This window comes from Numenius arquata, chromosome 8, assembly GCF_964106895.1.
Source record: "Numenius arquata chromosome 8, bNumArq3.hap1.1, whole genome shotgun sequence".
Classification (NCBI taxonomy): domain Eukaryota; kingdom Metazoa; phylum Chordata; class Aves; order Charadriiformes; family Scolopacidae; genus Numenius; species Numenius arquata.
In genome coordinates, this window is record NC_133583.1 from 30,978,498 (window position 1) to 31,003,902 (window position 25,405).

The 25,405-nt window shown below is 40.9% G+C and overlaps 1 protein-coding gene across 1 annotated transcript in view; it reads right to left on the reverse strand.

The window, feature by feature from the left end:
- COP1 (COP1 E3 ubiquitin ligase) overlaps positions 1–25,405 on the reverse strand; it is a 126,280-nt gene that overhangs the window by 67,866 nt on the left and 33,009 nt on the right. Inside the window, exons 10-12 of the mRNA XM_074151760.1 lie at positions 22,622–22,736; positions 18,964–19,099; positions 4,375–4,518 (exon numbers count right to left, since the gene is read on the reverse strand). Coding sequence (XP_074007861.1) covers positions 4,375–4,518; positions 18,964–19,099; positions 22,622–22,736 — 395 coding nt within the window. The remainder of the gene's footprint in view (positions 1–4,374; positions 4,519–18,963; positions 19,100–22,621; positions 22,737–25,405) is intronic.

The window sequence follows — 25,405 nt, forward strand, 5'->3', positions numbered from 1 at the left end:
AGCCAGTATTTTTATGGCTGAAATGTCTCAAATCCAGGATCAAGTTACCTGGTGTCAACCTCCCCTCTAGCAGTGAGTTAAAGCTTCTAGTAAGGCACAAACTGCTGTGGTCTGACCTGCTTCCAAGTGCCAAGTGCTTCAAATCTAGTCTATTACCAGGAGTCAGACGATGCCCAGTAATTTTAGGACTGAAATGTTTTTAACAGGAGTGATCTATTACTGTAAAGGACATCCACATGAATAACAACACTAACCAAATACTTCGGAGACATACAGAATTGCATTACCATTATGAAAGTTTTAAAAAAGCCTTTTCTCTAATAAATCCAAAGAAAACCTCTAGTAGGGTTGAAACAAACACTTTTAAAGAAAAACTTCATCTTATTGCAAAGTCAAACAGTTACTCTGAAAACTGGAATTAATGAAAGTTGAAGGTATATTTCCTTATAACTTGTTTAGTATCAAGTGTTTTCTGCATTGGAAATATAGGCATCTAACACAACCACTCATGAGGTTTTTCAGCATAAAGAGAGCTTGTACCTCTCCAATTAGCAAAGACTATGATGAAAAACACCATACAGCAAGTTTTTGCTTAATTTAAACTTAGTGAGAACTGACTACCATTTAAAAACTGACATGAAGCAATATGCCCATGAACTGCTGTTAGGACAGAGCAATCGCACATTTGATTTATTGACACCAAAAAATGAAAACAAAATACTGGCAGCCTACTAAAAAAAAAAAAACCCTACCGATGCTTTGCTTTTACTGCAGTTGACTAAACAGATGCAGCTGATTTTGGAGCTTTGTGGTAACATCTATCACTGAAGTACAGATGCTGCAAACACACAGCAGTGAGCATGCAGAATACTAAACATGGATTTCAAAAGCATGTTTACCTAACCACACTTGCACATCACCTACTGTAGATTAACGAGGCCTAAGGCCAATTTCTTTTACCCAAATGCTAGATCTCCTTATTTTTCTCCCCTGCAACCTATGGCAAAACAACAAATATGCCTCTTGAATAAATCAGAGAAGAGCTGTGGCTTGCTGCTAGCCATTCAATCTCTTCTTGTCCTTTCCCATCTCCTCCTGCGCGGGGGGAGCCGCAGATTATTGTCTGCTATAGCTAGGGACACAGCAAGTCATAATTAGCTCACAGGGTGCTGTTTATAGCTACTACACAATGCCAGGATTTGTTTCTTGTACTGAGGCTATGAATCTGTAAATGGGATTTTTATGAGGATTTATGTGTCATCTTGTGTTTTTCCTGGAAGCTTATGCCACTGTCATTCCCGGGGGACGCAATGCACATTTACCAGAAACGCAACACACCAACTTCCTCTCCATTCTTAAAAATAGGGATGAAAAATCTCAGCAGATGATGAAAAAAGAATGTATTTAAGAAGCAGGTGGGTGTAAAAAGGGAGTTGGAAAAGAGGAAGAAAAACTCAGCTACAGCTGGTACCAGGGCTCTGCTCCAGAAAAGCCTACAATCAATTACTGCTGGCATGAAGCTCAACCTTTCAGCAGGCGCCCAGCTGGCACACGGTGGAGCAGGGCTGGGCCAGTGCCAGCCCCATCCCAGGCAAGGGCTTCCCTTCCCGCAGCTGCTCCAGGCCAGCAGACTTGCTCTTGGCCAGACACAAGTCCTCACAAATGCTGTCACCTGTCTGCTTTTATAAAAGCCCATCAGAGCTGCTGCTCACCAAAAGCTGAGTCACCAATATAACCACTAACGATTTATGTTCCAGCATCATCACTCTGAACAAGGTTAACCAGGATCAATTTGGGGTGAGCTTCCCATGACATGTGTTTGGAAAGCCAAAGCGCCTGCAGACAGCCAGCTCTGGTGCTGTGCGAGGACAGAAGGGGCATTACAAGCCATGCCAGTGTCACACATCAGCTTCAGCAGAAGAGACATGTCACCACGTCCCATATGCACACAGACCCCTGCATCTCTGCTGCGGCTTCAGGCTGCTGGAGTAGAGAGCGCCCTGGGATGGGTGCTCAGGGGCTGACAGTGCACACTGCCACCCCACACAAAGCATGGCAACAGCTCAGCTGTCTGCACAATCACCATTACCCCAGTACCTAACAGTGTTTTGATTTTTTAAAAGGCCTACTAAAAAATAGCCAAAGCATAAAGCTTTGCACAAGGCAGTTCTATTACATGAGGACTTTTTTTTTTTTATTAACAGCACCATCATGGGGCCCAAAACTCCAACCAAGAGTTTTAGCAGAATCCTTAAGAGATGATGGACAAGAGAGGTACCATCCATGTGTCACAGTAGAAATACATCTGTCTGTGATATCAGAAAGGGCATTAGCAGGGAGAGTAAGCCTCTGGAAAAAGCTGTACCTTCACCCAAATTAAGATCAACAGCTTTAAGCCAAGGTTTTTTTTACAAAAAGCAGGCTCCACTTGTTTAGATTTTTTATTATAATACAGGCACATTTTCAGCGTATTGCAATATTCTGTAATGAAATTACAGGCTTCCTATATAACTTCTCCCTCAAGCTACGCCACTTCAGAATAGCAAGTTATTGTGCTGCTCAACACTGTGCCAGTGAGCCCCAGCAGGAGTGACTGGCAGCACAGCTAATGGATATAGCAAGGATGCATCTGACTGACAGTCTAACTTTATTTGTCAAAACCAAAAGTACCCACATGCTGAAGGAAAGCTAATATGATGTAGAGGTGGCAATGGAGAAAATAAAAAAAAAGCAAGCATTTCTTTGGAGGAATGAGAGAAACTTAGGCAAGGAAATGAAAGAAGAGGACCCTGTCCACCTGCTCTGAGGCATAGTGTCAGAGGACAATACACTTAGCATTGTCATATATATATAATGTATATATGCATGAAATTTGAGGAGAGAATAAATCTTGAATGCAAGTGGTGTCTTGCCTGGAGCACAGAGCTGACAAGAGTAACATCACTGAAGGTGCTAATGCAGCTTTCCTCACCAGCAGCTGCAGGAGAAGGGAGAACAAACAGCTGCCTAACACCTAGCAGGATCATGGGGGTAGATCCCTGCTAAATTTCAAGTTTGGAAGTCAGAGAAATACCGAATACACATTGCTTTCTTTCTCTAATTAAGGCAAGAGGTATTAATTGACTGCTAGATGGTCCTATTATTCTTCTCTCCAGAATAATGAAGCTGAATGGTGTCAACTCTGCTATGACTCAGTCAAAAACGCTGAATGTTTCTCAAGGCCAGCAAAACACAAGCTCCATAATCAGTATGTCTTACCAATACAAATCCCTCTGTTTATACCCCTCTTGAAAGCCAGTCCCAGGGTCAGCTGCATTTACATTTTTTCCTTCATAAAATAGTGTTACACAATTCCCAAGAATAATCAGCACAAGTGATACAGGAGTGACTGATCTATTTTAAGGAACAAGTCAAGTACAAAACTAAGCATGACTTTTATAAAGTAGGCTTGCAAATATTATTAATCTTGTTGCACAAGATTTTGTGTTCGTAGAAGCTGGACTGTTATATAAATTTATTGCTTATGCTTTTGTGGGTGCTTTACTGTTTTTAAAATTAATAATACCAAATAAAAACAAATGAGTTCAATGGAGATGCTAGAAACTTGTATTATAATACTGAATTGGTTTGATTGCATATATTATTTACTTTTGAGCTTTAAAAGCCTTTTGAATTTTTAGGGATTTTTAATCTATGCTAGCCAGATTTTTCAATTGGAATTCTGACATGGTGGCCTATATTTCTTTGGTTTAAGTCACCCAAAAAGACAAAAAAGTAGGTTGACAGTAATGACAGCAGCACAAAAACCAAAATCAAGCAACGTCTTTTCCCAACAGCTTGATATTTTGAGGCCCAGCACAACAGTACTTCAGGCAGACGTAAATTCATAGGCAGAAGGTGCAAATGAGGCAAGTCTCCTGAAGACTAGCAGCCTCTCAGCAGAACAGAAAGGATCTTGTCGATGAAGAGAATAGAGCACGAAGGAATCAGTGCTTATTATAAAGAGCTGGGCACAAAAGTTACCTTGAGACATATTAAGACTTTACCTGGAGCATATCCACTACTCTGCTTTTACTCTCCTTTTAAATGGCTTGCATTTGCAAGGAATACAAAAGAAGTTCGCTACCCTATGTCCCTTTTCCTCTGGATACATGGGCATGCTATTACCTTGGATGAGCCCAGCATACACAAGTAACAGTGCTTGTGCCACCTGACCTCACCCAAGTTCAAAGCAAGCTCTCCATCAGCTCCTGCTTTCCTCCTTTCCCCTCCCATTCCCACAACAGATAAAGCAAGCAGAACAGGTACTGCACATCAACAAGCAGTGTTCAAAGGAAAAGGCCCTTTGAGTTTAAATGCAAAGTCAATGCCTACCTGATTTTGGAATTACAGGTCATTTCATTCTCAGGGTAGTGAATATCCACCGCATCCTGAATGACTGTACCATACTCATAGACTTTAATCTTCTTTGTCACCCCAGCGATGGCAAAGTAGTCACAGTCTCGGTCGAACTCAATACTGGGGAACAAAAGCACAGGTTGAGAACTGTGTAAACACAACACATGTACTTACCAGCAGGGTATTTTACCACCTAAATGTCTCTGTATAGCAGAGCTGATATTCACAACTTGCAGTTAGCAAATACCCCGTTCAGAGCACCTTGATTAGGTCTAGCACACACGCCAACAGCATAGAATTCTCGCTCTCAGGCACCATCTTCTAATCCCCTCCAAACACACCCACATCTCCACTTAGTGAAGCAGGACTTTTTGTGGTAGGTAGCACAGTCTCCCTCCAGCAGGCAGGATCTTTGTTCAGATGCTCTAGAGGTTTTCCAGTTCAACTATACCATCTACATTATGCGGCATCCAAACGTCAAAGCTGACAGCTCGCCCTGGAAACGTGCTTAACATTCAGCTGCACCCTCTATGAACAGCATGCTACAGGATGAGTGCCCACTGACTTCTCTCAGTTGCACTGCTGCATCCCTTAGCTCCTGTATACAGCAGCTTGCTGAACTCAAAGTGTTAATGCAGAGTAAACCAGTATTTGTGGAAAAAAAACCTTCTAAATTCCCTGAATAACAACAGAAAGTCAAAACATATCATCAGTACTGTAAAAACCATGCACACTATGACTTCCACTTAAGAGCTGCTCATGGAAACCAAAGCACCTTCTTTCTTGAACTGCAGGGCAAGGTTGTAATAGATATCAATGAAGTTGGAAGTAAAAGCAGTCACCTTATAACAAAGTTAAGCTGCAAATGAGAAAAGCCTGAGGTTGTACATGAAATACATCTGAGAGAAAGGCAGGCAGCAGGTTATAAACAGCTAATGTCACTGCTACCTTCACAACTTGGAAGGGCTTGAGAGAAATCTATTAGACACCAAGCAGCCAGGGAAGCAAACCTCCTTGCTAGAAGGAGCTCCTGCCAGCCCAAGTCACTGCAGGCAGGGCAGGGTGGATGTGCACATAGACCTACCTCCTCTCAGAAGCACCAACCTCAGCAAGACACCAGTTTGGTACTCCTCCCAGAAAGTGTTTGTAGATCATTTCCACTCAATCTCCAGGTTTCTATCAGTAGCCAGCTCTTTTCAAGTCTCTTGACTATGCAGTCAATTACTACTTTAAGAGGTCTCTTTTGGGGTTCTTCCACGCAGTAATTCATTTCAATTTCTGCTGCCCCTACCACATTTTTTTCCAAGCAGCCACAGCATTTGTGAACCAGGAAGCAAATTCTGAATGGCAGCAGAGGAAACAGAGTTTACACTGATTTCACATTCATATAGCTTGAAAAAATCCTGAGAGCAGGGGTATTTAAGGCCCCTTTCTACAATTAGAAAGCATTAAACCAATTACAAGACAGACAGCTTTTTAGGTTGCCCCCACAGCTATAACAGCTTGAATTTTCTACCCCTCATAGTTGCAACGTCAAAGGCACTGACTGCAATGCTTTCGAGGGAAGATAAATTTAAATGCCAACAGAGTTTCCAAGTCCTTGTAAAGGAGATATCATCAAGTTATATTTAAACTCTGGAGAGAAAGGACTGTTGGTATGCGGTCTGATGGTACAAAATAATTCAACGAAACAGCTTGCAACTTGGTCTTTTAAACTCAGGCACCTAAACTTCTCTGAAGCAGCGGCAGGAGATGGTCCCCGCTTGCTTGCTGGAGGAGAAACGAACTAGTCAGGTCAAGTCTGTGAAATCGCAAGCCCCCAGAAAGACAAACGAAAGGAATGTGTTTATGGCTGGGGAATAACACAAGCAAGCACGCGTCTATTTAAATAAAATGGGAGAGTGAAAGAAGTCATCTAAGCAGTCAGACAGCTCTCCCTCTGCCCCAGACCTACCCTAATCACTTTTTGTACAAACAGGACACAAGCACCATTCAGGTGTGTCTTGTCAGCTCACCCTATTCCATGGAAGAATTTTATAGTCGAAAGCCTCTATAACAATACAATGGATTTACTTCTAGCACAATCTTAATTGAACCGCTGTCTCAGCTCCTGCCTGCTGCCCTGTGGATTCAGGTAAAGCACAACTAAACTGATGGCAGCGATTCATCTACTTGGATTCAATTTATACCCTGAGTCTTCTGCTGCTGAAGAAAAAAAAAAAAAGTATTACAATGTCTGGTAAAAAGCCAAGTTATTAGAACAGAATAGAACCTTTCTCACCTGGGGTGGGTTTGCTTCTCTAGCATTAATTCAATTTTTTTTTTTTAAATAGAGATGTGCTGTAGACATAACAAATGAGTATTTCAATATGTCTATAAAAGTTAACACACCATTTAAAAATTAATAATAAGCATCAACCAATGAAAAATGATTGTCAGACTTGTGACCTTCAAACAGCATCAAAGACACTGCAGGGAGAAAGGATGCAGAAATAAACCACCATCTGTACAGATGTTCATTAGCTGTGAGAGAGGCAGGCAAACCCAACACAGCAACTCTAACACACACTTGTGCCTTGGCCTCCATCACCTATACACAGTCCTGGTACAAGTGCTCTCACTTTCTGCCCATCGGCTTTTACCAAGGAATTTATAAAGAAAAATATGGACAATCTAAATAGCTAATTAAGTGGGTTATTTACCATATAAAATTATTCCTAATATTTGCAAAGCTCTGCTTTCCCCTGGACTAATCAGGATTAGGACAAATACCCCACTTGCATAGCAACAGTTATTTTCATGCTTTTTCCTACAAGTCTTCTAAACATGTTTAGTATTAAGCAAGGCTTATTTGCATTTAACTAGCTTGATGGTATTCCTGTCACTTACTGCTTGAAGTCTTTGTGTCAATGTAAGTGCTTGCTTATACACAAGCTTATCTATATGAAAATTCACAAGAGAACTTAGTTTTGTCAAAAGACACAACAGGGTGAACTCTAAAGAACAACATCATTCTGGTTCACAGGTGATATATTTCTACAGTCTAAGTGAATTAGTCATTAGCACAATGATAACACGCACTAGAGTAACAGGAAATACTTTATCCTTTTTGTCAAAAAGGCCATCGAGTCAAGAGATAAACCAGCTAGACAACAGTATCCACTTCACAAGTGGTGAAAGGCACAGTGTCACCAGCGAGCCAAAGCAACACAAAGTGTGCATGCAATGATTATTAACTTCCTGCTAAAATAAGAGCAATGTGTTTTGGTAGCACTATTTTAAAGAGACTTAACATAGGACTGACAATGAATGTTTTCACCGTCTCAGAGGGCAGATGGAACACCAACTGTCTATGTGTGCTACAAACCTACCTCAGTCCTAGCATGAAGCAACCTCTCCTAGAGACAAGAGACCAGTTCAGACATTTTCATTTTTTTTAAAGAAGCACTGGAGGTAAGACATATTTTAGATCATTTGAACATCCAGTGAAGTCCCCTCTTGGACTAGCAGTGGTCCTTGCTCCTCAAAGACATGCACATTACAAACAATTAGCAATTGTTCCTTTTTTTTTTTCTTTTTTAATCTACTTTTAAACTCTGCATTTCTGATCAACAAAGACTAGCCGAATTTTTATAAGGAATCTTTTGGGGACAAACTCCTGGCTATTTGATTCATAAACATGCAACAGAATTTACTTATAAAAATCAAATTGAAAGGAACTGATTGTTTTGTTTTAGGGAAAATGGAAGAGAGACATCTCCAGTTCCCAAGTCACTGTTTTCTTTTTCCTAATAAGTTAATGACCAGTGTCCTATGGTAATAACACTAAGAGCTGCTAGAAAGTAAACACATTCTCAAGGGTTCTGGTTGCTCTGCTGCTTATCTTTATTCTCAATCTGTGAGATTATAAATCAATTGCTTTATTTAATGCTAAAACCTACAACCTTGGAGAGCACTTGTAGTTACCAAATGGAATTACAAAATAAATTGCTTCTGAAACATGTCTGGAAGCTTGGCTTGATGTTGAGGGTAGACCGGCAGGGAAACATTAAAGAATGAGTATTTACCAGTTCTGCTATTGTATAAAGCCTCGCTACGTTCACATCCTCATGGTGTGTGCAGTTGTTTTCCACATCCCAGGAGGATGCACTGGAGTTAGAGAACACATACAGATGGTCAACTAAATTGATTAAAGGAATGGAGCAGCTGCGTTACCATAAGGGTTATGAACAAGGTGTTAGCAAGAGATTGGTGTGGTGTTCAACAAGTCACTCCACACTAGAACTAGGAGGCACTAATCAGAAGACTGATTTGGGACAGATAAGGGTTTCCCCCCATCCCAGTCATACTTTAAAAAAAGAAATCACACACATGCTTCGGGTACTTATTCCTGCAAGACATGATGGTGGCAGGGTGAACCAGACAACAGTAATCCATGAACAACTGGTCCATTTGAGATGCTAACAGAATAAATATGGATATATCCTCTAATAACCCCAATGTAATGACTGTGGATGCTGGGAGGCAGCAAGAAGACAACTCTACAGATAGTCAGAAGGTTGGCATGCTTTGTGGTCTTCTGCAGGGACAGCATGGGGCTAGGTGCGTTCCAACCTGACCCCTGGGACAGCTCACACTGTACTTAAGATTGCAGTTTGAAACACCCCAGGGATCAGCCTGGAGGGGCACCCAGCCTAGAAAGTTCCCATGAGAAATAGGTACATGCTACATCTACACCTTCAAATCAGAAGATAGGCAGAAGGTTGCATCTAACCTTTAACCACATCACTAGTTACAGTTAAAGGTCTGCAACTAACTGCTCCTCTCCCCTTTCCATACAAACACTCTACAATTGTTACTATAATGAGCCCTGACTTGGTAACGAGATCTGTGACTGTAGGAGTTGCCATTTCCACAAAGTAAATGACTCAGTCCCTCTCATGGGACTATATATATCTATATATTTTCCTCCCCAAATATACCAAAGCCTTTCAATTCTGCCTAATACAGTTCTGTTTCTATTTCTGTACCCCTATCTTACCAGCGGCCCCACATTTAATTGCAACATGGATATATTTTTCTCAGCTTTGGGGGATTTAATTGGTGGGAGAAAGGAGACATAACAGTAATTTTGCTCTTCACTTACATTTCCTTACAGTCTCTCACCCTGTGCTTCCACTCCCTGGCCTGAGGGATATCCTGTCACTTCTAACAGTTCCAAGTCCCACTGTCTTACAGCCTGGTTGCCTATTTTCAATGCCCATTTTGAGGCACTGAAGTCAAAGATTAGAAATTTAGGTTATAACCCAACATCACGATCACCAGTACAGACTGTTCAGCACCTGGGACTAATACAGAAATTAGTATTAATATCACATACCTGAGAGACTTTTTACAGCAGACTGATATTTTAAGGCAAAGTAATTAGTCTCACTAAGCATGTACTAGCATACTAATCTGTAGTTCTTAAAAACAAAGCTATATTCAGGTATAGGAAGCTGCTAGTACAGCGCTCAAATTTTGTGCTCCATCAGCTCAAAGTCTAAATTCTGTCACATATAAAAACAAAGGCTACTAAGACAAACCCTATGAAGTTTCAATTTTACTAGTAAAGGACTGTTTTGCTAGAGCTGTGAGCAGCTGAAATTTTTTTTTTTTTAAATAAAGCAACAGTTGCATTAGTTACTCCTTAATCCTGAGCACCACCTAAATAAGGTCACTGTTGCTATCCTGAAGTCCTTGATCTGTGCCACAGGGACAAGGATAGACCACCGCTGGTAGAATATACTCCCCAATTCAAACCCCTATACTACAAAATATGTTTTCCAAAACACAAACTGAGCAAGTACACCACAATCCCAGTCAGGTTATGACAATCTCTAATCAGGAAGGACGACTGAAAAGAAAAACGCTTCCATTCTCTAGACCGCTGTATGGATAGATAAATTCATTGTATAAACAAGATTCCATTTAAATGCATTCTGCCAGAGAGCAAACACCTTTATCCTTAAGAATCACATTAAGTTGGGTTAGATGTGACCCTCAGATTACCAGAAAATTGCCTGTTTTGTCCTCTAATCAAGGAAAAGTTGTATTCACTACTGTAATTATGGCCTCTCAATGGATCAGATTCAAGTCTAATGGAAGTCTAATGAAAACCATGGGACAGAGGACCTCAAGCTATTTCAGTCTGATCACATTCCTTGGAGTTGTTTGGGATATTCCAGCTCCAGGTTCTGCAAACCCAGTTGCCTCATCAGACCCTGAACCTAATCTTCTCTAAATACAATCAAAAATCTGTTACGAAGCCCTAGCAGACTTCCAGCCTTGTCTATAAGACACTATAGCTAGAGACAGCCTGTTCTATATGAGGTTTTTTCCATACATGTATTCAGGGGAACCTTGGCTTAATTAGCACTAATGATGAGAAAACCTATAGGGAACTACTGAATTTTGCAAGCAACAGAACAAAGTGTATTGATAAAAAGCCACATTATTGCTAGGCAATGCTCCTCTGCATGCTGAGGAGATGATGACGACAGTCTCAGGGTTTATAAGCCAGATACACAGAAGCACAATAAGCCAAAGCCACTGCAAACAACTACCATGCAAGTTAATGAGGATTAGATTCAGTTTTTCCACAAACACCATTTTAAATAAGCTAGAGCAGGAAAACATTAACAAAAAATGCCAAAAGTTAAATGCAGAATGGTTCTTACAACACTATTTAAAATTCAAGCCAGAGCATCAGTCTGCCTGCTGCAATATTTGGGTAACCCATCTATATTTAAAAACCAGGATCTGCCACTTCACCCAGCTCGGCTAATACACAGTCAGTTAGGAATAGCTCTTACAGTAGCAGGAACACAGCCTCAACGGTACAAAATACTAACGTGGAAGAGGTTTTACATCTCTAAACATACTCAGCTGTCTTCTTTCTGCACTGAAGTTTGGGAAACGTTTCCCGAAAGGAAGGTGGCAGCCTCTGCCCAAGCTGTATAAGGAGCAGGTTTGAGGGAGGAAACCCTGCTCCATGACAAGTTACAAAGTTGGCTGCACAGCAGTACCATCTTACCAGGCTTATGCTGTTAGGTAGGAAGGAACTCGATCAGTTGTGATAGACACTGAAGTGCCTACTAAATATAAGACCATTCAAAAGCTTGCAAGCTCATTTTCAAGCCACCACATTTATTACTACACAAGGATTTTGTTTCTTCAAAATTGAGCACGGCAGCTGCAGACAGAGCCAAAGAGGACAGGGAACAAATATATCTGGAAGAGCTCAGCACAGGGAACCTCCATCAATACTTGGACTGTAAACAACACAGCCCATCCATAGGCTCCAATGATTCCTTCATGATTTAGCTGCAGCAGCTGAAAGCATTACTGCCTCCAGCTGATCACACTGCCAGAGGTTCCATTTCTCAGAATGAATCACCGCCCAGCCCAGCACCCCAGTACACAGCCTATCATATTATTAACCCAAGCCTCCAAGTTCACCCAACACTGCCATCAGCTCTTCCGCCAGACACCCCCAGCAGCACAGCACCAGGAGGAGCTTGCTGGAGACAGTAGCCTCTTTAGACACCTCAGCTCAATCCAACAAGCATCACAAATCAGGGCACCAGCCTTCATAAATGTCGAGTCCATAGGCTGAGCTGTCCTGAGGAGCTGAAGAGCAGGCTGGGGCAATTAACTCCAGTGGTCCTGCTGCCTGGTAATGACGGGAAGTGGTTAACAAACCATTTGAAGCATTTTTCATCCAACTGCCAAATCTGTTTCAGGAGAGTTTTGATGGCATTTTGAATCTCTTTGGGTATTTTGTATGCTATCCTTATTTAACTATTCTGTTGAAAGATTAAAGGTACTGATGAATATCCTTCATTTAACAGTTTCATATAGAAAGAAACTTGAGCTGGCTTCCACCTGTATTTACACAACTGTATACATATGCTTGCATATAATCTGGTAAGAACACAAGTGTCATGTCATAACTTATTCTATACAACACCTATGCAGCATATAAATCCCAAGCATCTCTGTCCTACAGTCTGCATTTATTAATACAGACCATATTAATAATCATTAGCTCAAGTGTCTACTCCAGGATGAGCTACTCAAAGTTCTTTTTTAGCCTCAGAACTGTTCATGCCCACACCATACACCTTTGCATGCTTTAACAGACCATCAATATATTATTTTTTTTTTCAACTACCTACCGTTTAACAGACTAACCCCTCCAGCTAGCAAGGAAGGAACAAAAAAAAAATCCAAAAGCATGCTAATGCTTTTTCAAATAATGACCTCACAGCAAATTTGGGCATTTCCCTCAAATACAGCTAGAGAATTAAAACAACACTGTAATAAGCCACAGAAATTCATGTTCTATTAAGAACAGACTCGTTTCTTCAAGCAGACAAAAAATTCAACGTCAAAAGGAAGCTACAAAATTTTGGTGACATTAAGGGAAATGTCTTTGTGTTTTACCAACACTGTCAACATGGAAGTTTTAGGTATAAGATGCTGTGAAACCACAGCTTTCATGGCTTGCAAGTCAAATTCTGATGCCAAGACACAGCACTACTGTTTAATGATATCCATTATTACATGAACATCAGGAGGAACAGAAGGGCAGCTACCTGCAGCCGCACAGAAAAGATTTTTGTCCTGATCAATCAGCAAGGGGTGGACGCAATGATGCAATGCAACTTCCACATGGTACCCATCCTCCTACCCTAAATATTAATCTCTCAGAGGACATTTCTGACACTACAGCATCCATTTTCCTTCCCCTTAAAACCTAAGGCCAGAGGAAAACACTCGGCAGGAAGTCAGGGTGATCATGTATGTTTATCACAAGAGTACAGTTCCCAAGACTTGGAGGTCTCTAGTCCAAAATCTCTTTGGTTAGACCAGGTTGCTAAGGGTTTTCTCCAGCCAGTTCTTGAATACCTCTGAGGATGGAGCTTTCACAACCTCTTTGGGAAACCTGCTCCAATGCTTGACTGCCCCACACTGCAGCCAGTTACCACTACACCACATTTGCCAAGAAATGGAAACTGCTTATGTAAATGGCACAAAGTTTCTTCAAGAAATAAAAGAAAAAACCATGAAGACCAATCATTATTTAATATATTTGGTTTAAAAGCCGATTCCCAAATTCATCAAAAGACTGTTCAATACTTTTAATAGACTATTCACAAAGTTTAAATCAAACTGAAAACCCTCATCTAATTACCTGCAGATGGAGGCAGGTTTGAAGTACTAGGAGAACTTAATAGGAAAAAGACCTTCCTACTACCAAATAGCTTAAGTTACTAAGAAAAAAATGAGGTCCCACTGGTGGCAATGCAACTTCCATTCATTAACTTCCCAATTTCAAGTTATTTAAGTTTTACCCCTAAAAGCGAAAGCTTATGTTTATGGAAGAACAGACTTCTCTCTCTAGAGCGTCCCCGCAGTTGCCAGGTTTACTTTTCAGGTCAGGACTGGAGACATGAGCAGACATGCTCTTTTCTGGTTTCAGAGTCCCTTTTGGTACTAGCAGCCTGTCCTGGGAACTTAGAGGGCTATGTTACAGAGTTGAGAGTATCTCTGAACTCTGAATTCACAGATCTGAATTGGCATCTGCATAACCTTTCTGCTGGAACAAATCACATTCAGCTTCTGCTCAAGGGATCCAGACCACAATTATGTACTAGGAAATCTATCAGTGGTGCACTCCAGAGAAAAAGAAGAGAAAGTAAGGGAAAGGCTCTGTACTTGACTCAGTTCTAATTAAACAATCCCATTTCAGCCCCAGACAACCTCTGGTCTATAGGCCAAATCCTCACATGAAGCAAGATAAGAGAACCACAGGAAAAACACAAACTTCAAGTAGGTTCAGGGTGTTGTAGTTCAAGTTTCCTCAGTCACTTCGCAGTTCAATTCTCTTTTATTCAAGCACTTCTCTCTTCCTTCCAGTTGTGGGAACAGTCCAAATAAGACAGATCCATCTGCAGTTTTGAGCTGCCACTTGTAAATAAAAGTCTATTTAAAAAATGATCAATTTAACAGACCATAAGAAAACTTCAGCCCTCCTCATTTCTTATCTTCTCAAGGAGCAGCATCTACTGTACTTGGAAACATAATCCTGTGAAGGATAAACCCACTTACATTTCTTTCATTTATCTTTACCACAAAAATAGAAGCATCGCCGGTCACAAAGGTAATAAAATGGCTCATCTAATCCTAGCCAGACCAAGGTATAAAAAAAAAAAAAAAAAAAAGAGTTCATTATGGTAGACACCGAACTAAAAGGTACCTTGTTAAAGTCTGGATCCGAGAATTTATATGGACAAGTAATTGTAGTCTAAAGTAAAAAGGGGAACAAAAAAATAGAATGGTTCAATGAATACATGGAAAGCATACTCCTAACAGATGTTTCTTCTGTTAAGCTCACCTTTGAAAAAGGGATTTCAGGTCACATTACTGAAAGGGTCAACACAAATAAAAATACAGTCTTGAAACCACCTTAACTATCCTGTTTGAATGCTAAGAGAAACCTCTTTGTATCTTGTTCATTACTTAGAGATAATGGAATAACAAGCAAGCAATAAAAAAAAAAAAAGAATAATGGACCTCAAAGGTAAGACCTACTTTTTGAACACTGTCAAGATTCAACAAATGAGTTGAGTAAGGTTTCAACAGCCAAAACCCAAGTTGTTTCTTTTCCTCTCTGTAAACCACTACTCCTTTAGATAAATATAATTAGCCTTGGCTATCCAACACCCTTCGGATGTCAGACAAATGGTAAGCTAACCCAGAAGAATTTGAAGCCTGAGCAGATGACAAAAACCCACACTATTTGCCCACAAACCTCAGGGTGTCTGGGAGGGACATATTCATGTTTCCACCAGACCCAGGAACCACCCGGCAGGGAGAACCAGCTTTTTGATAACCAGGTTTCAGACAGACATCTTGCTGTAGTCTGTTTCTTGGATTTTTCTGTTCTTTTTTTGAAATATGAAAGACTGCCACATTATTCTCTGAAGGCCTCTGACAGTGCTAAAGCAATTTTCTACATAAATCATTGTAATGCTAACGCTGCAGTTTACAGATCCATCTTTAAAAGAAAGTCTTTACTATTTACTGCCAAAGCAAGCGGAGAGAAGAAAAGTTAAGCTCTGACAACTGCTCTGTCTGGGGGCATAATAAATGGAAAATTTATTCCTTGGCCCAATTCTAACAAAACTTAATATACTTGTGAAAACCATGTAAATACTTTGTACTTAAGAGAACTGAGTGTATAAAGAAAACATTTAGCATATTGAGGTACATGTATATTCACGTTACAAGCATGCTGGAAGTCCCTCAAATGTTAAAAGCAAAACTGAGCAACTAGCAATTGCAAAGGCTTGAACTGTTTTCACTGAACATCCTTCTTTGTTAATCTGTTTTTCTTAAAGCAAGTAAGTGGAAAAAGAGGACTGAAGGTTGTAAATTTTGCTTGTGAGCATGTTTCTAAGCAAGGTAAGAAAGCTGTCCCTCACTAGGGTTACGATCTCACTGTGTGCACCTTTCCAGATAAGGCCGTAAGCCTATGATGTAATATGCACAGCTCACATCAGTGCCTTGCCCCCTGCCCACTGCCCCACGCTGCCAGCACCACAACTGAGGGCTGCCACCGTGCGGATGCTGCGCAGCCACCGCAGAGCCGCCAGCACAGCAAGGCTCAGCGCCAGTCCCTCGGGCAACCTCCCTGCCAGGCTGAGGAAACCTGCAACTGGAAAGCAGAACATCAGCTTGTCCCTTCAATCCCAAAAGGCAACTGTAGCTTTCCTAATATTACACCAGAATTTTTATATTAATACAACCCACATAGTGTTGTTTATGGCCTTTTATTAGTCCTTAAGAAGTACAGATGCTTGTAAACATGCTTATGGCAAGGCCCTCAGAAGTGTACTGTTGCTGCTCAGTTTCAGTTTTTTTCATCCTGTTTATATCCAGTCTTTTACACACTTTTCAACCTTATACCATAAACCTAGTTTTATTTCCTTTCTAAATAAACATGGAGGTTTTGCAGATAAGGAACATTTCCATCATCTTTTGCAAACATAAAGCTAATACATCTTAAAAACCTCTTTAAGCCAGCAGAGCTTTTAGAGTCCAGTGTGTGAACTCCATACAGGGTTAAAGCAATGCAAACCAAATACACCTATATTCTGTCTTTTGTAACAGCAGTTTATTGTTTGGTTGTTTTTTTAGAAAACAAACTCATTTGTACTTAATGTAGTTTAACTTCCGGTCAATCCTACTTTTATTCTTAGATATAGTTAAAATATCTCTTTTAAATATTTTCAAAAATTTATGAGGATTCCTTACTTATTAACCTTATATTTGCTTTGTATTTAAATGCATTTGTCTCAACAGCAACAGCTAAGCAGCAAGACTTTTTGTCATTATTTCATCAGTATTTCCTATAACATGCCCAGGAACAACTTCAGAAGACAGTGCACCCCAATAATTAATTAATAATTATTATGTGGCCCATCCATGGGTACCTAAAAGCTGCTCTATTATCTTAAGCTGCCATCACCAAGACACACACCTCATTTAGCTTCACAGACTCCCTCTGAACTTTAGCCTATTAATTTGGATGAATAACAATGGTGAACACAGAAGTGTGTTGGCCAATACATATTACATGGAAACTGCTGATTAACAAATTCAAATATAAAGGAACTGTTTGGATAGCCAGAAGCTAACAAGAGTTACAGCAGCAGCTCATTCAACAGCGCTGCTTTATCAAAGCCCTTAAGGACACGCTTAAATGTGAACAGTCTTAGCCCACACATTAATACCCCTAAAAATTTCTTAAATGCTTTGATAAACAGAAAGCATGAAAAGGGGAAAACACTGAGTTGGAAGCCAAGTTATTTTTCAGTTAAATGCACTTAACTACCAATTCTAGCACTGGCTTGGAGGGAGGCCCCACAAGATCTTCATTTTAACAACAGTAACACACATACTTTTCAAACATATTTCACCCAAGAATTATGCGGCCTTCAAAATGGGAGTGAGATTTACTGCTCTTCCAGCATTTTCTAACAAAATACTACAAAAATGCTGCTCTTGCAGAATGTCAAGGAGAAGAAAGGGCAAAGGAGCAAAATCTAATCCGTGCTGAAGTTAGTAGCTGAGGAAGTTTGTCTACATTGCAGTGAGAGTCCCATCTGCATTTCATTGCAGCTAGTGTGAACCCAATCAGTGCAGGTTAAATATATGTCAGATCAGTGATTACTGTTCTGACCTCTCTGGCTAAATCGGACATTATACATTCCTGCTACATATCCAGTAGTTAAGTAATCAATGCTGCTTTAAAAAAAAAAAAAAAAATGTATTCCATGCTACACATGCCTCTATTTCTTCACATACTGCAAATCCTTGGAGTCTTTCAACAAACATTCAAGATGTTCTGTCTCTGTCCAAATGGCCCCTTTGTAAGGCATCAGATCAAGGCTCAGAAAACCCAAGTTCAATTCATTATGTCATTGTTATGTTTCTTTCAAGACCTCAGGTATGACCATTTTGGATCTCCTGCTCACCATGTATAAAAGAGACAATACTACTTCTCTCCCTCAAAAGGTTGCTGGGAACAAACACAATTAAGTTTGAAACGTGCCTGTAAGAAGCTAATGGGTCCTGCATATATGCAATGTAGAATAGATTTCCCAGTTAATATGCTGCATCATTTTTTCCACCACCACCAGCTCAAAACAAGCTACCACAGACTAATTATATCCCCCAGGGTATGCTTCCACAGCTGCTGAAACCAGTTTAAGGTTAGGGCTGTTGGCAGGTCCCAGCCACTCCCTATATCCCATGTGGTCTCTTTAGCCCCTAAGGGAGTTGGTTCATGGAGCTAAACTGGAAGAAACTAATTCTGTTGAAAGTCAATAGCATTTAACCAGCTTAAGTGTCCAAACTGGTCCATGGGAGGTTCAGATGAGCTTCAGCAGTAGTGCACAGGACATGACCAAAGCTGTTGCTGGCAAGAATGGAGCTGTCGAGTTGGCTTTACCACAACCACCTCCTCACTAGTGTTGAGGACAGTAAACAGAGCTTCCAACGCTTAAGAGCTCAAGCAATCACAAACAACTCATTTAATATTTGCCATTACAACTGAATCCACAAACAACATTTAAAACCACCAATGATTCTTAAAGCTACCAACACAAGCAAGATGGAGGTTTCTTAAAATGCCAGGAGTGCATCACTTAGAACTATACTAATACTAAGAGGAGAGCAGGCCTCCTGCTTTATCATGACAGCTCCACCTACTCACTGGCACCTCAGAGGTTCTGCATTTGGTCAAGACCAACACCAACAGGAAAAGGCACTACTGTGGTATCTGAGTGACTTCAGAGATCAATGATAATCACACATTCAAAAAGCTATTTTTGGGACATGAGTGCAAAGTTTTATACATATATAAGGCATAACTTGTTTAATATGGGCTATTAACTCAGCCTCCACAGCTTGTATCAGCATGAGATGCACCATCAGAGCCGCAATACGTCTTACCTGGATACTATGCTGGAGCCATTGTAGAGGTCACTAGCGTAAGACAGCGTTGCGAGGGGTCGGACAGAATTGTAACGCGTGAACTTGGATAGGCACTCCTGAAACTCATCCAGCTGGCTTGTGGTTCTGCTGTCATCTAGGGAGAGGCAGCAGCATTGGGGAGAACAGAAACAGAGTAAGAAGATGAACTCAACAGCAAACAAAAAATCAAGGTGTATGTCTTCACATAACACTACCTTTGCTTGCTATTTGGGGAGGATTCTTGGTCAAAACCCAGGTTCTCTCTCCCCTCTAGCATTCCGTGAAGGCAGTATGATTTTTCAGAGCACAAATTAAGTCTTTCCACTGCAACACTGGGTGAACCTACTGTGCTGAGAATCTGCCTAGAGATGAGAAATACAGTTTTCCTGGTAGATAAGCTCACTTACTTTATTTGAATTCAGAGCCCATGGGCCACATAGAAAATTAGACATGTTCTTCACAGTGCATTTTGATACGCTTTAAGATTTTTTTGTTAATAATTTACAGAGGTGAAAGTATATTCCTTTCCCCATACTTCGGTTACAACATGTCTACATTTGGTGTCAATTGCATTCAAAATACTTCTAGTAAAAAAATACGTCTTGTTACTCCAAAAGCAACTGAGCTAAGGAAGAGTTGTTTCAGGGCTGGAGAAGGAAGACAAGCATGAAACCAGAAGGCTCCCTGTAGTATAAGTTTTGTGAAAATTATGACCTCCAGCAGACAAGATGAAATCGAGCCAGCTTGAATAATGATGATAAATATTCTGTGGAAAATGGAACAGTTTACTACAAAAGTTAAAACTAAATTTCAATGTAGATAGCTGAAAGTCATTCCCCGATTTCTCAAAAGTTCCAATTTTTCTCAGTATGAACACAGTTTTATGTAAACCATTTTAAAATTTAGTATTTCCTAAATAAGGAAAAATTCTTAGCTTACAGTGATGCAGTATGGGTAAGCCAGCCTTCCTAACACTATAATGCATCTGCAGTCAGAGCCTTCAGGCTTTGTAACAACTCCCAGAATTTGCAGCAATTCTCCCTTTCCTCCTCTAACAATCCCATGTTCCCTTTGTATTTTTGCACCAGGGCAACTTAAGGGAACTACAGCTATGGCTGCTCTCACAGCGCTAACACACAGCACCTTTGTTTACAGGTAGTCCAGTTTGCAAATCACATTACTGCACACCTTGCCTCCTGTTAAACCACAGCATCCACTGTAGCAGCATAGAAACCATACACAACTTGGTCACACAGCTGAGATAAAATTCTACCCACTAGTTAAGTCATCCTTATCTGTCTCCTTATCAGCAGCATAAGGAAATAACAAAGCTCCACTTACTAGAAAGCTTTGGAAACACAGGGTTGAAAAAATGGAAAGGTTGATCTATAAAAGCAAACATAGCTGTGATTTCTTGTGGGAAAACACAGAGAATAATCACTTTCCGCACTCTGGTAATTCCTTGCCATCAGATATTATCTTGCTCTACACTTGTAAGGCATTTTGAAGTGTCCCTTATATGCTATTTAATGCTTGATCGTATAAAGGACCAGTGAAGGCTAGTAATTAGCATGTTTAAGAGTACTAGAATACACATTACCCATGTCAGATAGATCAAAAGGGGCAAAATGAACAAAGTACTGCTCCAAATTAAAATCATCAGCACCTGACCACTACAGGAAGCAGCTCAAGAAGCAGCATGTAAACAGTGTTTTTCACAGACTTTTTCCTCCTTCGACACTTTGATAGGAACAAATAGCTGCTACTCCTCCATTTCCCTCATTTAGAGATCAAACACACAGTCCTCCTGTAATTTATTCTGTACCTCTGCCTGGAAAACCGAATGTTATTTCTCAAGACATTTTCCCTGTCAAAGTGCAAGGCCATTTCATAATTACAGTTATGTCTCTACTCCCTACTAGAACAGTCACAGGCACCTCTTGCAAAAAGCTTTAAATCCACATTAAATCCTATTTAAAATGTGTCAAAAAGCAGGAATGACTTAAGAAAAATTAGTCAGGCATCACGGGTTATCCCTTATTTAGGAAAAAACCTGCACTTGCAAGTCCTCCGCTCTTGGTGCGGCTGACACATGAATACAAAAAAAAGTAGTTTCACCACATTCATATTTATAGTTCCAATTATGAAGAAAGATGTCTTCTAGAAAGGAATTCTGGGAAGAACCCCATTTGTTATCCTTGGTTAGGAAGTATTATTTTAACATAAACACAGTTATGCATCACCAAGTTAGCACTGCATGAAAACATGTCAGAGTGACCTGTGAAGTACTGTAGCCTGCAAAGCACTTGCTAGCACTTCACAGCAAACTGGCTGGTCATATACAACCAGCTTCACGGATATTCCAGCTGCTAAAGCACCCTCTCCATGTGCTGCATCCCTTATTAAAGTTATTTTGCTGTGCATAATAAGACCTGAGTCAGTCACGGTTGGGAAGTAGGTAGAAGATGTAGACTTATCTAAGACCAAGCTCCCCTAAACCACGTTGCAGCCTTTAAACTTAAAAATAAGTCTTGAATAATAAATTAGCTTTATTTATTTTAAAGTGGATAAAAACCTAAGTTCATGGAAGAAAAAAAAAAGTGGAGGTTTCTACCCCAGCTCTCTTGCTGATCTGTGTCCTGGGAGGTTGGTCCTTGCCTTCCAAGACTACAAATAAGGATATTCTGCTGCAGCAACCTCTGCCTGCTTGCCCTTCTTGTCCCTACGAGGTTTCTGCCATCCCCTGAGGGCTGGCCGCTCCTCACTGCAGTCTGTCACTCTTCATATGAGCTGCAGCTCGCAGCTTGGTGCTGCAAACCTTTTGCCTGCCATAGCCCATTGCCTGAAGCCTTTTTCCCCAAAGATGGTTTCTTTCCCACAGGAGGCACAGAGCAACCCTCCTCATCCTCAGGACATACTCATTCGACCGGTTCATTTCTTAAGAGAATCTTGCCATGTAATTAAGAACCATTCACCCACTAGGTAACAATTACTCTAGCTGCTGTCACACTGTTACTCAATTATGAATGAGGCAATCTAGGAATTGTGAAAACAGCTTCTAATTCTACAAAACAAGCCTTAAATCTAAGATGTGCCCCATGGGACAACAACACTGCTGCACACTCAGCTTCTATATGCCAAGCCATTTGTTAACCGAGACTCAATCTAGACAACATAAAGGATAACCTTCAAGTGTCCTATTGCATGCTAAATACAGGAGAATTTATCAATTTATGTTTATACCTGTGTAGCATTTCAATAGCAATGTTTTTATCCACTGTGTTTATACCACATCTAGTAGAAAGACAACCCAACCACTGCTTTCAAACATTTGCACCTACAGAACAAGCATCACTGAAATTGTTTATTGTAGGTTATGCCTTTCACAGAACAGGATTACAAAGCAATACATGTGCCCCTCTAAAGCGACAGGATCAAATTTTCTAAATTTAGCAACCTCAAAGACTGGTCAAGAAAAGCAAACCAGGATGATCTGAGTAACACAAAGATACACAGCAACATGCCCATGAAGGAAAGAAGTGAAAGTTACTCGCTCAAAAGCAAGTCTTTTCTGAGGGCTAGGCACTGTAAGAGGTAGCTGATGTCAGAAGCTGAACACCACGCTAGAGGAACTCACCCGAGACACGTGTCATCCTGGTGGAAAAATAGCACTGCTCTAGGTCCTCAAAATGAGCTGTGAGCCGCTTGCGTCGTGAGGCTAGCGTGCTGTTATACCACGGCTGCTTTTTGGTCTGAATGGAAAGAGGGAACACTTCAGAAAGGTAAAGCAAAGCCTGGGTTTCATTTCAATAGATGTTACCAAATTATAAAGAAGTTATACATTATATGTGAAGGGTTAGAAGTGTAAAACAGTAAGTTAAAATCTTGCCACTGTCAACAGTTATTCTTAGGGTCCTGGGTTGCACTTTTTAATTTGACAAACAAGAAAAGCTGCTTTTAGACAGTTCTTGTTTCCTGAACCTTCGCAAATCTACCAATTCCAGCCTCGCATGCAGGACAGACAGTGGCAACCCTTAGGGAGTCACATCTTGCATTTATACAGATAGGTAGCAGAGGCCAAAGATATGGGGCTTCCAGCTTCACAAATCAAACAGACTGTACAACAAATACTTCCAAGATCCCTGGCAGAAAGCTCATTAAAAAGAGAAGGTGGTATTTATTTTAAGGAGGTAGTTACTGGATTATTTCTTTTGAAGCAACTCTGTAACTCTCCATGAAGCTAAGCAAATAAGGATAGAAGCTGAAGACACTATGAAGTTCAAAGGCTAATTGAAAAGAAGTCTATGAAACTCATCATTAAAGCTATTTGCCAACCTACCCAAGCAGTAACAGTGACAGGTAAAAGCAAAGGATTGAAACTACATAGATAAGCTGTCTTCCTGAAGGAACACTGAAAATCTAGTACCTATTTTAATCACTAGTAAGGAAAAGGATACAATTCCTCTACTACACAAGAAGCATGAAGAGCACTTCAGTTGGTATTTAAGAAGTCTCACATATCACATGCTCAAAGCTAACAGGGAAATTTTAGATTTGAGAACCACCAAGCTCCCTAATGAACAACATCCCCGACCACATACAAGGTCCATAATGTCACTCAATGGCACTAACAAAACCAACTCCGTGTACAACTCCCACTCAATCCGCACAGGAGAACAGGCTGTCTTTGTTATGACCATCAAGTAAGCCAACAAGAACAAACTAAGTTCAGAGCCCACTCAAATTCTGTTTATACCTGTATGAACAGTAATGTAATGTTTTAGGGAAACAGCAAGCCCCAAGCAATGAAACCTCCAGACACTGCTTCCCGCACAAGGCCCCTGGCAATATATACATTGACATTGTGACTCACACTTGCATGTTGATGGCACCTATGGTCTATGCAGCTTGTTTCACCTTGAAAGCAACTCCCATGTCAACACACAACTAGAACACTGCAAAGCACTCCTACCTTAACACCTTTTAACACAACTTCGCGGCTCTAAGAAATACTTAATGGAACACTTTTACAGCATCCTCCTATTATATTTGCATGGCAGCCTGCAGGGACTCCAGCCTCTCTGAGCACATCAGGAGTGATTAGGGCTCAAGACGACTTCAAGCATCGAAGAGCAATCACTTCAGTCTCAACTTCAGACGTGATGTGCAATATAACCTGTGACACAATAAGCACTATAACCCAAGCCCAAGTCTGATCTGCCAGATGAGCCCAGTCCACACCAAGGTGGTATCAATCATGGGAAGTATTTGCCTGCTGTGCCAATACACCTGCTAGGTCTCCAGAGGAGGATCCTCCCAGAGCAGGTCTCAGGCTGGCATGTGGCAACCCAGCTGTGCTTGGAATCAATCTGCATTAACTCATCTTCACCAGATCCTCCCTGACTAAGCATTTTAAGCTGCTCATGTTTTATGCTGTTATAGAGAGTGAGCTTAGTGTCTGAACTCCATTGGGTGCTCTGAAGAGTCCTCTAACAATTGTAGAAAAGCTTCACAGCTACACACAAGCTCCTTATTTCTAGCATGAAAGTACTGCCACTAAATACCACCTGCAGAATTCCCCAGGGCTTACGTGACTGTCGTGGTTTCGGCCGAATTTACCAAAACCGGACCGGCAGATGGCCCTTCCCCCCCCTAAAAGAGGAGAGAGGAGGAGAAAGAGATAAGGAGATTCAAAAGTTTAGAATGAACTAAACTACTTTAATGAAGAATTAATATTAAAATAAAAATAAAGAAAATAATGAAATAGATACAATATATACAAAACCGTATCAAGCTCCCAGGATGACAGTCACATCACCAGCAGGTACTGGGGAAGTCCCAGACTGGACTCAGTGACAAATGGGAACTGGATTCCAGCTCTGGAGTCAGGAACACATGGATCGGGATCAAAGGCAGATGAACAGACAGAGTCCTCTCTGGACATCGGCCATCGCAGGAAAGGGGTTGACCCTTTGATCCCTCAGCCTTTATACTGAGCATGGGGCAGATGAGATGGAATACCCCAGTTGGTCAGGTTTGGGTCACCTGTCCTGTCCACTCCTCCCCACCGATGTGACCCGTCTACGTTTTTTCCGTTTCCGACCCTCTAAGGGGGCAAATAACGAAATTGGCCGACCTTGGTTGTTATAGCAATAAGTATAAGCAAGGGCCTCCCTGCATACCATTCCTTGGCATGGAGCACAAACATTGGGCTTATCATTCTGAGAACGAGCAGTTTTCTCCACAATACGCCGCCAATTTCAGAGAGTTAGAGGAGGCCTAGCTAGGATGTAAAGTTACAGAACAGAAAATTGGTTCGGTTTTACTTCAAACCGGGACAGTGACTTGTCCACTATTTACTTCTGAAGCTCAGCTTCTGGAAGAAAACTGTCCTGTAGCTTTGTGGTATATGAATTCTTCC